The 11,840-nt window shown below is 61.6% G+C and overlaps 2 protein-coding genes across 2 annotated transcripts; one reads left to right on the top strand and one right to left on the bottom strand.

The window, feature by feature from the left end:
• The first annotated feature begins 3,110 nt into the window (after positions 1-3,110).
• On the top strand, positions 3,111-9,317 carry ENO3 (enolase 3). The gene is made up of 12 exons (XM_081341979.1): positions 3,111-3,268; positions 3,791-3,876; positions 3,965-4,060; positions 4,410-4,468; positions 4,848-4,917; positions 4,996-5,129; positions 5,298-5,520; positions 8,041-8,238; positions 8,323-8,524; positions 8,669-8,777; positions 8,866-8,924; positions 9,060-9,317. The coding sequence occupies exons 2-12, from the start codon at positions 3,792-3,794 to the stop codon at positions 9,127-9,129; spliced, it is 1,305 nt and encodes a 434-aa protein (XP_081198105.1). The 5' UTR covers positions 3,111-3,268; position 3,791; the 3' UTR covers positions 9,130-9,317.
• Positions 9,318-9,633: 316 nt separating this feature from the next.
• Positions 9,634-11,772, bottom strand: SPAG7 (sperm associated antigen 7). Its single transcript, XM_081341980.1, has 7 exons — positions 11,542-11,772; positions 11,362-11,429; positions 11,181-11,269; positions 11,018-11,102; positions 10,839-10,928; positions 10,575-10,731; positions 9,634-10,470 (listed from the first exon to the last, which is right to left on the bottom strand). The coding sequence occupies exons 1-7, from the start codon at positions 11,621-11,623 to the stop codon at positions 10,364-10,366; spliced, it is 678 nt and encodes a 225-aa protein (XP_081198106.1). The 5' UTR covers positions 11,624-11,772; the 3' UTR covers positions 9,634-10,363.
• Positions 11,773-11,840: the final 68 nt, after the last annotated feature.

Genomic DNA, 11,840 nt, shown 5'->3' with positions numbered 1-11,840 from the left:
AAAAGGTCTGCTGGGGGAGGGGGACGCAGCTCAAAGAGCAGCAAGGAGCCCTTGGTTCAACCCTAAGCTACATACATTCCCCTTTATCGGCAGTCTTAACATTACAAGGTGTCCGAACAGGACGTGATCCTGGCTTTATGAAGAAATGGTGACTGAGCAAACCTGGTTAGGGGGAAGCCTGACTGCAGCCTGGCATGTTTGTTCTCTGGGTACAAGACGGTTGTGCCCATCCAGGCAAGAGGTCTGCAACCTTCAACGGCCAGGTTTGCCTCTGGGCCCTGAGGGCCCTCCTGGGGTGCAGTTCTGGACTTTTCCACCAAGTCTTGCTGGAAGTGAACTAGCATCGTTCACAAAATGTTGCCTCCTAGATAAAAACCACAAGTTGCTGCACTCGGTGGGTGTGTCAGAGGCACACTTCCGTTTAGCTGCTTAGCTTCGGAGCAGCATTTCAAAATGTCAAAACCCAACAGCCCCCCCACTGGAGGTGAAGGTGGAGACACCCCTTCCTGCAGCCCTTCAATCTGCTGATGCCCATTTGCCCTTAAACAGCCTTGGCCAGCTGGAGAAGGGCACGGTGGGCACTGAGGCGGTGGCAGCAGGAAAGAGGCCGACTCTGCCCCTCTCTGGCTGACAGGCTGGCCCCACTGCTGGCTGACAGCCCCATTCCCCAGCCTGCTGGTGCTGGACTGCCTGGGTTCAAATCCTGGTGTTTGGCGAGGCTGCCGGAGACTGGCCTCGTTGCTGGAAAGGGGGGGGGGAGGAGAGGACCCAGAACTTGAGCAGGCCAGGAAGTGGACTGGGGGATACGGGGAGTCCTGACCCCAGAGGAGCAGCTGCAACTGCTGCAGTGGCGTCCTAGCAACGGGGGGGGGGGGGCTGAGATGTCACAATGGGGGCTAGGATCCGGGCACAGCTGATCCTGGGAGGCTTCACGTGCAGGTCTGGAGGGCTGCTGGGAGGGGCAGCCGAAAAGGGGAAGAAGAGCGGAACCGCCAAGGACCACAAAGCCCAGCAGGTGAGTGTTGCAAGGGACCGGATGGAGCCTCGGAAGGGGGCCAAAGAACGGGAACAATTCGCCAGGTCAGCCTCCAAAGCGGCTCCTTCTAGAAAGTGGCAGATTGAATCACGCAGGAACTTTTGACGTGCCTGTGGTTGGTTTGCTTAGAAGAGCCGGCGGGAGTGGGTGGGTGTTGGCACCGAGTCATGGGCTGCCTGCCTGGGTCTTGAGTCTTAAGAGCACGTGGAGCCCCTGCTCGGGAGGCACAGCGGCAGCCAGCAGCCCAAAATAAACTAATGCAGCTCTTTCTAACTGAAGAAAGGAAGCCAAAAGCAAAAATCCAGTACGAAATAAGAGGGAGAGAAAGGAGCGCAAACAGCCGGCCAGGCAGGAAGCATCAATTAAATGTTCAGTTTTGGGGGAAACCCCCCCCCCCGTTTCTCTGTCCTCGGATTTTAGGCACTTGGGGAACTCGGTCACCAAACTAAGTTTCAATAGCCACATACAGAAGGGGGGGATGAGATGCGCCCCAAAGCTTGCAACCCAGAAGCGCCCACGGGGGGAGTTGACCCAGGCAGGCGATGCCAGGGCAGAGGCCCCGTTGCTCCAGGCAGGAGCCGAATGGCTGGGCAAGGGGCTTTGCTGGTGCGGCACTGGCTGCCCCCTAGCGGTCGGTGCCGGGAAGGATAGGGCGGGGCCCCCGGGGCACTTTGCTCCTCCCAGGCCTGGGCAGCATCTCCGTCTGGTTCTTGGCCAGATGTCAGAGGCTCAGAGACTTTTTGGGTAATGCCTGAGGGGGTCGGGCACAGGGTGGGCTGGGCCCCCTCACCGTCGCTTGCCCCATCTTGCCCTCCTGACTGGGGCTGCCCTGGTTGAGCTGGCCAGGTCAGCCGATGCGGCTTTCTTCAGCGGCAAGGGTGGGGGGAGACTCCCTCTGACCATCCCCCCAGCCCAAGTTAGCACTAAAATCACCCCCAATTTCAGGAGCAGGTGCCACGGAGCGACCCGCTGCCTAGTGAGGAAACATTGCCCTCCGTCATCTTTCGCCAAACCGGCTGGATGCCAGGGAGGGTTATAAGAATTACCTTTATTTTATTTAACTGGTTTTTTAGAGCGGTCCAGTCTTAAAGGACTCAACAGTTCATTCGTGTGAGGTAACGTAATTTGAAAAAGCTGAAATAAAAAATGTAACATACAAAACGATGTTGCGCTCGTAAGTGAAGGCCTCTCGTAATGGAATTGTCCTGCTCTGCCTTGGCACCCTTCAGCCTCTCTTTTGGGGGGGGGCTGGGGAGATCCCCATAGATGTGAGCTGTGCCCCGAGGCCCAAAATGGATCCCAACCGGGGAAAACGAAGGGGGGGCTCACTTGATGGGGGAGGCATGAAAGGGGCCCTGGCCTTCTGGTCAAGACCAAGCTGAACAGGTGCCAGCAGGAACAGGGCGATGCTGGGGGGGGCAATAAGAGGAATACAGACTCCTGAGATCCACTCCCAGTTTGCAATTCTGCAACTTGGCCGGAGCATTGCAAATTTGCCCACCCCCAATCCAGAAGACCCCCCCAAATGCCCCCCAGCAGTACCGTCAATCCAAGGCGAAGCCCTTCAAGATGGGGGCAGAACTACCCGACCCCCCAAGTTTTTTCCCCTGCCCCCATTTCCTTTGCCTTCTCAGCCCCAGCCAGGCGGAAGTGCGGCCGGTGCAGCTCCCCCCTCGCTCTACCGGCTGTCCCCATCCACGGAGGGGCGGGGGGGGGCATTCCGGGGTGAAAGCTGAGCGGCTGCGGGCTCCTCAAGTTGCCGCCTGTCCTTTCAGCGGCTGCTTGGAGGGACCCGGCGACCTTTAGCGGGGCTAAATTTAGGCCAAGACGCTGGCCGGGCGCCCAGGGACCGGCGCGAAGTGGCCGGACGGCAGCGGCGGGACGTGGACCGGGCGCCCGGGGCCTGCACTACCGGTCGGTGGGGCCGGAGCAGCCTTGGCCCTACGAGGAGCCCACCGGCCCGGCCGAGGCGGCCGCCCTCGCCCGCCTGGGGCCGAGCGGGGCTGGCTCCGCCGCGCTGCCGCCTCCCCCGACGCCCCGCGGGCCTCGGCTGACCCCCAGCAGGGCAGCCCTGCGCAGGGCCGGCGCCGCCGCCCGCCCGTCCTTTGCCGACGGTCCCTAAGCCGCGGCCACGGGGGCGGGCCTGGCGGAGCACATAAAGGCCGCCGGCCGGTCCCGGTTACCGCCGCCACTGCCAGCAGCTCCGGTGCCGCCAGCCCCGATCCCGCGCAAGTGAGCCCCAGAGCGGGGGGTGGGGGGGGGCGAGGAGGGCAGCCCTGCGGGGTCTACAGCGGGGGGGTGAATAGCTGGACAGGGACCGGCCCCCACCTCTGTTCTCGAGGGGGAGCGGGGGGGGAGAGCGTAATTCCTGGCTGTGCGGACATCATTTGGGAGCCACCCAGAGAAAGCCCCCCCCCCCCGTCCTTGGATCCCCGTTTCTGGCCTCTCCAGGGTGTGGGTCAGCCTGTAGGTCTTCCACATCCCCCAGTGGGGCCTTTCCGGAGCCGCCTCCTCCGCCTTTGGGGCCACCGCAGAGACCCTCCAGCGGGGCCCTTGGGGACCGGCAGCTGCCCCTGGGGGTTTCACTGGCTGGGCAGGAGGAAAGGCTATTTTCAGTCCTGGCAGCTGTGCCGTCCACCCGCAGCCCACCGGCCACCCACCCAGCCGGCTCCAGGCTCTGCAGAAACGGGGTTGGGGGTTGGGCAGGCAGCTGAAGGGGCTGGACCCGCACTCACGCCCTCCCTCGCCCCACAGGATGTCCATCCAGAAGATCCATGCCCGTGAAATCCTCGACTCCCGGGGGAACCCGACGGTGGAGGTGGACCTGCACACGGCCAAAGGTAACCGGAAGGGCCGGGGCGGACGGGTGGCTGCCCCTGCTTGCGAAAGGTGGGCCTGGGGCCTGCTGACCCTGTCTCTGCCGGGCAGGTCGCTTCCGAGCTGCGGTGCCCAGCGGGGCTTCCACCGGCATCTATGAAGCCCTGGAGCTGCGGGATGGAGACAAAACCAGGTACCTGGGCAAAGGTAAGGGGGGAAAGGGGAGGGGGCGAGATTCCCCTCTCCAAAGCGTCTGCGGGGCTGGGCAGCCCCCACCCTTGGGGGAGAACGAACGCAGGGTGGGGGCAGAGGAAGGAAGAAGGGAACCGCGACTCTTGACAGGATGAAGCTGCCTTATCAGGGGAGGCAGTAGGAAGATGGGGGGGGGACTGGTGCCCGCTCGGTGGGCATCCCCTGCCCGTTCTCCCTGGCAGAAACAGCGTTTGCCCTCCGCTTGGTGTGGGACATCCTTCCCTTTGCCTGGCCCTCCTGCATGCTCCTGGGGGGCAGTCTCTCCCGCTGACCCCCACCTTAATGCTGGTTGCTTGTCCCCCAGGAGTGTTGAAGGCCGTGGAGCACATCAACAAGACAATCGCCCCCGCCCTGATTGAGAAGGTGAGTTGGGAGGGCGGGGGAGGAACCATGCCAGTCTTGGGCAGCAGCCCTGCCTGGGTGGGGGGTTCTTGGAGTGTCCCCCCCCAGACTCTGCTGCCTCCCTCCAAGGCCTCACGTGCTCAGGCGCTCCGCCTTGGCTCCCCGACTGTTCTAAAGAAGTGCCGCCCTCAGAGCTGCCCTTATGGATTGGGGGGGGGGAAATGACCGTCGTCATTCCGGACGGGCTCTTTGTGATGGCGGGGGAAAGAGACGCTGCATGGTTCCAGTCGCCTCGAAAGGACCTTTTTGCTAAATTTTAAGGACAAAACAGGGAGCATCTTTTTTTGTGGCTCCACATTTGGTGTTTCCAGAAGATAATCCATTTTTCTTTCCCTGGCAGAAAATTAGTGTTGTTGAGCAGGAAAAGATTGACCGGTTCATGATTGAATTGGACGGAACGGAGAACAAATGTAAGCATAGCCCCCCCCTTAGCCCCCCCTCACCGAGAGGCTGGGCTGGGCTCACCTGCGACCCTTTTGCCTTCACAGCCAAGTTTGGGGCCAATGCCATCCTGGGGGTTTCCCTTGCCGTCTGCAAGGCTGGGGCGGCTGAAAAAGGGGTCCCCCTCTACCGCCACATCGCAGACCTTGCTGGGAACAAGGAGCTGATCCTGCCGGTGCCGGTGAGTGGCCCAGCCAGGAGGAAGGGGGGCTCAGCGGCCTCAGCTAATGGGGCTCCTGCAAGGCCTGAGCTTCTCCAGGCCTTTCTGGGGGCGGGAAGGCTTCACAGGGGATCTTCCGTGGGTAGACCGAGGGGTCAGCACCTGCTTCCTCCCCCCCCCCCCGGCCAGGCTTTCAACGTGATCAACGGGGGCTCCCACGCCGGGAACAAGCTGGCCATGCAGGAGTTCATGATCCTGCCGGTGGGGGCCAGCACCTTCAAGGAGGCCATGCGGGTCGGGGCCGAGGTCTACCACAATCTGAAAGCTGTGATCAAGAACAAGTACGGGAAGGACGCCACCAACGTGGGGGATGAAGGCGGCTTCGCCCCCAACATCCTGGAGAACAATGAAGGTGAGGGGGCTTGCGGGGGGGGGGTTTATGTGGAGACAGGCGCTCCCCCCACAGGACAGGCTGCTGTCAGCTGGACGCTGCTGTCACCTCCATCCCCAAGGATTGTTTCACACACCCCCACCCCTTGGCCTTTGCGTGCCAGAGCGGAATTACCTGTGGGCTGTAACTGGAGCCTTGGCGAGGCAGGCCTGCAAGCTGGGTGGGGGAGAAATGTCCAAGAGAGGATCAAGGGGGGCATTCCCCTGCCTTTCTCCTGCCCTTTCACCCAGGGGGCACATAGAAAAGATTTCACCCATAAAACAAGATCCCTAAAAACAATTCATGTTTTGTAACATTACAAAAAAGTTAAATTTCTAAAAATAAGCCACATTCCATTAGAAAAAAGTCTAATGTAAACCAGGGGTGTGCAACTTTAAGACCTGTGGACTTCAACTCCCAGCTGGGGAATTCTGGGAGTTGAAGTCCACAGGCCTTAAGGTTGCACAGCCGATTTAAACAATCAAAATTAGGAAAGCCTTTGCTGGAGCAAAGTAGGTGGAGAAAGAGGAAGTCCATTTTTTCCCCCTGGGTTTCAATTAGGGTGACAGAATCCTAGAGCTGGGAGGGTTCCCAGAGGTCATGAAGCCCACCCCACTGTGTCAGCAGGGATTCAGCTGAAAGCATCCCTGACAGCCTCCGGTGGGCACATCCTGAAGGGGATTAAACCTCTCCCATCGTGGAATCACCGTCATGATCATCTGCAGAATGAGGGACACCCCCCACACACACAAACCGTCTTGAATAGACCAGCTCCGTCTGCCCTCAATTCCGTCAGCCCTTCTTTATCTTGCTGAGCAAAACGTCCAGGGATACTTTGTCGAACTTTGCTCAAACTAAGACAGACTGTGCCAGCAGCATCTCCGCCTTCTAGCAAGGAGGTCAGTCGCAAGGAATTAAGGAAGGTCACCACGCCTGCCCCATTTGCCCTTGGCAAAAAAACCCCTGCTCCTTGGAAACCCCTCCCCCCTCTCCTATGCTGGACCAGCTGGCCAATGCCCAGAGCCCCCCCTGCCCTGCATCTTGGAGGTTTGTTATCCCTGGGACTCTGGGGCACCCCTGCTCCTCGGGATGCCATGAGCAACTTCTTGGCGCCTCGGGTGCAACTAATCCGGTCCTGGGAAGCTGAACAATGTTCAAAGCCTTTATGCCCCGATCAACTTTCTGTTCAGCTGCAGCCCTTGAAACTCAACCCCGGGGGCTGGAGAAATTGACCAGCTCTGCCTTGGGTTTGTCTCCCCCAGATATTCAACACAGCAATTGGTCTCGTTCCTGTTACGCCCTTTGCTTTGGGGGAAGCGACCTTAGGCAAAGCACAAGCAAATGAGCCACCCAAGGGACGCAAAGGGCACACACGCACGCAGAGATCCCTGTTGCTCTCCATGCTGCTCTGCGCTTGCTTCATACCTTCCATTGGTCCTCCAGAACTCTCCCCCCCCCCGCGCATTCTGTGGGCTTGGCACCCTCTAACCAGGACCTGCTCGTTCTCCCCTTTCCTCCTGGCCTGTTCACACACCCTCTGCCATTCAATCTGCACGCTTTCCAGCGATCAAATCCCTTCAAAGAGTTTCTCTCCTGGATGCAGGCCACATTCCTCCAGCGGAATTGCTGTCCTCTCCGCTCCCTCCCTAAGAAGCCCCTTTTGCAGGGCACTGGGCTTGCTTTTCCGCCTCACTGGACTTTCTCAGACTTAGCTTCTACTTAACAAACAAGGTGGGAGCCTTCTCTTCCGCAGAGTAATTATTGCTTTTGTTCACAAACACACAACAATCCGACCCATTCTCAACCAACAACACAGCACCTACATACAAAAGCAGATACAATCACATCATGAGACGACACATCTTTAATATCAGCGGCACACAACAATCCCTCACGGATTTACTGACGCTACTGTAAAACGACCAGGAGCACGTGGCACGCCTTGTCCATTTCTCGCTGGCAGTGACCCACTCGCCCCCTTCCTTGGGTTTCTTCCTGCCCATCTGCCCCCCCTCCCCAAAAGGCAATCCAGAACTGCTGCTGCTCTTCTTGCCTTGTTTTTTCCTCACATGCAAATCGTTCCCCTTTGTACTCATTCCTTTCGCCACGTGGAAACGTGGGCCTAACCCTCCTGTTTCAAAACCCAACTGACCTTTTGCCTCTTAGAAGAGGGGGCTTGTGGGGGGACCTGGAGCCCCTCTGAGCTCCTCTCACAGACGCTTCATTAACGCACTAGGGAACACCGTCAGGGCATCGATACCTTAGCTAGTTCGGGTAAAGAAACGTCTGCAAGGAAGCAGCCGGGCTCCGGGAGCACCCGGCAGGGCCCCAGACTCAGCCTCCTCTCGGAATCCAGCCATCGGACGAAAGGCGGCAGCCGGCGCCCACTGGCCCGAGTTGCACAAACAGGCTGGGGGGGGTCCTCCGATCCAGAGCCCCCGATTTTCTCATAGTAGGAGGGGCTTGTTTTGCTGAGCCAGCGGCTTCCCCTGCCCCCTGCAGCCCTGGAGCTGCTCAAGAGCGCCATCGAGAAGGCGGGCTACCCGGACAAGATAGTCATTGGGATGGACGTGGCCGCCTCCGAGTTCTTCCGCAAAGGCAAATACGACCTGGACTTCAAGTCTCCCGACGACCCCAACCGCTACATCTCCGGGGAGAAGCTGGGGGAGCTTTACCAGAGCTTCATCAAGAACTACCCGGGTGAGTAGGGGGCTGTTTGGGGCGCTCGGCCTGTCAACGCGTTGGGGTGCGACTCCCCGACACGCTTGGGACTCCTCGTTGCAGTGGTCTCCATCGAGGACCCCTTTGACCAGGACGACTGGGAGACCTGGAAGAGGTTCCTGACTCAGGTGCAGATCCAGATTGTGGGGGACGACCTGACGGTGACCAACCCCAAGCGGATCCAGCAGGCGGTGGAGCAGAAGGCCTGCAACTGCCTCCTCCTCAAGGTCAACCAGATCGGCTCCGTCACCGAGTCCATCCAGGCGTGAGTTGCTTGCTGGTGTGGTGGGTGGGTGGGGAGCGAGGGGAGACAAGCTGAAGGCTCAGTCCCCTGGGCAAGTGGGATGGGGGGGGTCCTCTCCCAGGGGGCCCTTGCCTGCTTTAAGTGCTTCCTTCTCTTGGCTTCCAGCTGCAAGCTGGCCCAGAGCAACGGCTGGGGGGTCATGGTCAGCCACCGCTCTGGAGAGACCGAGGACACCTTCATCGCTGACCTGGTGGTGGGGCTCTGCACTGGACAGGTGAGAGACCAGCCGCCCCTCTGCCCTCACCTTCCAGCGCCCCCCTGGGGGACTCAGCCTCCTCCTAAAGCGATCCCTCCCTTTATAGATCAAAACCGGAGCCCCCTGCCGCTCGGAGCGCCTGGCCAAATACAACCAGCTGATGAGGTGAGGAGCAGATTCCCCACCCAATGCCAACCTATCCTCTTTGTGTGTGTGTGTGTGTGTGTGTGTGTGTGTGTGTGCGTGTGTGTGCGTGTGTGTCTGCTGCTAATGACCAGCGGCCTCTCTGCCTTTCCACAGGATTGAGGAAGAGCTGGGTGACAAAGCGCAGTTCGCTGGACGCAAATTCCGGCACCCTCTGGCCAAGTGAGAGCTCCAGAGCGCGAAAACCTCCCGCCTGCCTGCCAAAACGGATCTCAACTCCAGTGGGGGGCCTCCGAGGCCTCATCTCTGTCTCTTACCACCTCTAGAAGATCTGTGGAATCGCCCCAACTCCACCCTGGGGGGCTGAATAGAAAGGCTGCTGTGCCAATTACTTTGCCCGTGTGTGTCGTTCTTGAGAAAAGCTGACCAGGCTCTCCCCCCGCCCGCTGTGCCCGCTTTCCTGGCATGCCTCTCAGACCTGCCTAAGGGCCCCACATTCGGAATCCCCACTGCCAGCAGACAGGAGGGCAGCTGAGTCAGACCTACAGCCCAGCTCCTGCCCAGGAAGCACACGGGGCTCGGCCCCACCCCATGCTGCACAGCACCCACTGCCTAATTTGAAGGGGCTGGGCTATCCACTCGTTTCGAGCCAGTTTTTCTTACCTGTGCAAATGAAAAGTACAAAATCTCATCCCTCCGTCCCACAGAATTGGAGGCAAGCAGAGCGCAGCACTGACAGGAAGAGTTTAATGGGACGTGTGCACAACACCCCTCCAGATGTTACAACCAGGCTTCTGGGCCACCCTCCATCGCTCAGCTCCCAAAACAAAGGGATGGGGGTGGGGGGGGAGGGAATTATTTACAGAGCAGCAAGGAACGAGGCCTGCCCTGCTCCAAAGGAAGCCAAGCGCCCTCTGCTTTCCTACCAACCTGCAGCTGAGCTGTGAACACCCAACAACGGGGTGCTTGGCCAACTGGGAAGGGGGAGGGGGAAGAGCTGATGGTAACACTAAGCCATGGAAGAAGGAAGCTCAGCTCAGGTCTTCCAGGGACAGGAGGCAATGCAGGTGAGGTGGAAGTGGAGAGTTTGGGTGGCAGAGCTGCGGGGGCTGCAGCCCCACAACTAAGCCAGATGGGGACTCCTTCTGTGGCTCAAAAGCGACATGCCACGCCGGAAAAGTGAGCTTAATCAGCAGAAAAAGACAACTGGGGGGGGGAAAGATGCGTATTCACACAAACACACACACCCCGGTACACCTGTTGAAAACTTTCCTCACTTGGCTAACAGCCTTTAAAATGCCTTTTTACCACATTAAAAAGCAATTCTAAGTAGAACTTCTGTACTTGAGGGGGGAGGGAGGGAGAGGAAGGAGGAGGAAGAGTCCCACCCGTCCCCAACGGATCCCCTCCCCAACGGGGGCCGCCCCACAAGCCGGCCGGAGGGGGCGGCCGGCCCCCCCCTAGGAGCTCTTGGCCTCCTCCTCACTCTGGCGCAGCCGCTTCTTGGCCCGGATCTCGTTCATGGCCTCCTCGATGGAGCGCGTGTCCCGCTTGTTGGCCACCGGCACTGCGGGGGGGGGGGGAAGGAAAAGCGTGGGAGGAGGCGGCCTTCCAGAGGGGCTCAGCCTCCGGACCCCCCCCGCCCCCTTCCCGACCCCCGCCCGCGCTCACCACAGCCGTAGGACTTGTTGGCCTCCATGACCTGGGCGGCGTCCTTGACGGCCACCCAGCCGACCAGCTGGCTGTACTTGTCCTTGTAGTCACTCGGGGGGGTCGCTTCGGCTGGCCCGCGCAGCGCCTCCTCCTCCGCCCGCCGCTGCGCCGCTTCCTGGGGAGCGATGGGGGGGGGAGAGCAGCCGCCCCTTCAGACGCCGGCCGGGACCCCCGGGACCCCTCCCCTTAAGGAGGAGGCAGCCCCGCCCCCCCCCCGCGCACCTTGGCCCGGCGCCGCTCCTCGGCCTGCCGGGGGTCCCAGTCCTCCCCGCGGCGGTAGGCCTCCAGCTCCTCATCGCAGGGCGAGAACTCCTGGGGGGGTGGGGGGGAGAGAGAGGCCGGTCAGGTGGGGCGGGGGCTGCGGGGGGGGGGGTAAGGGGAGGGGCGGGGGGGTCCCTTGCCTTCTTGAAGAGCATCACGTAGCGCGAGTCGTCGTCGTCGCCGAAGGAGAAGGACGCCAGCCCGGCCACCTCCGCCACGTCGTGCCTGCGCAGAGCCCCCGGGGGTCAGCCGGGCCGCCCGTCGGGAAGGCCCCCCCTCGCCCGCCCCCCGCCCCCCACTCACAGGATGCTGCGCTCGATCTTGCTCATGGGGCGGAAGCGGCGGCGGGGCTCGGAGCTCTCCTGCAGGAAGGCCGAGACCTCCCGCTCCATCTGGGGGAGAGGAGAGAGAGAGAGAAGCGCCGTCACCCCCGCGGGCCCCCTCCCCAGGCGCCCCCTCCCCAGCCCCCCCCGGGCAGACGGACCCTCTTGCGGAAGGCGGTCTTCTGGCGCTTCTCCTGCTCCTGCAGCGTCCGCAGCCGCGCGCTCTGCTCTGCGGGGAGAGGAGGGCAGGGGAGGGGGGGGTCAGCGCGGGGGGGGCGCCCCGGCCCTTCGCCCCCTCCCTCCAGGGAGCCCCCCCGCCGCCCCCTCCCCACCCCGCCCACCTTTGGCGCGCCGGGCCTCGCGGTCGTCCAGCCGGGGCGGCGGCTCCATGGAGCTCAGGATCGAGCCCAGCAGGTCCGCCATCTTCGCCGCCGCCTTCGGCCCCGCCCACCTCGCGGCGCCCCGGGTGACGTCACTGCGCCGGAAGGCCGCCGCTCTTCGCTCCCGCCTGGCGCGGACCACAGTTCCCGGCGTGCCCCGCGCCCGGCTGCTCCCCCCCGCCCCGCCCCCGCCCTAGACCGGCCCGCTGCTCCGGTGGGCGGCCAGCAGCGCCCGCACGGTGGCGGCCAGGCCGGGCAGG

The sequence above is a fragment of the Vipera berus genome (assembly GCF_964194415.1).
Source record: "Vipera berus genome assembly, chromosome: W".
Classification (NCBI taxonomy): Eukaryota; Metazoa; Chordata; class Lepidosauria; order Squamata; family Viperidae; genus Vipera; species Vipera berus.
The sequence above is the reverse complement of the archived record's forward strand: the minus strand, read 5'-3'. Positions and strand labels throughout refer to the sequence as shown.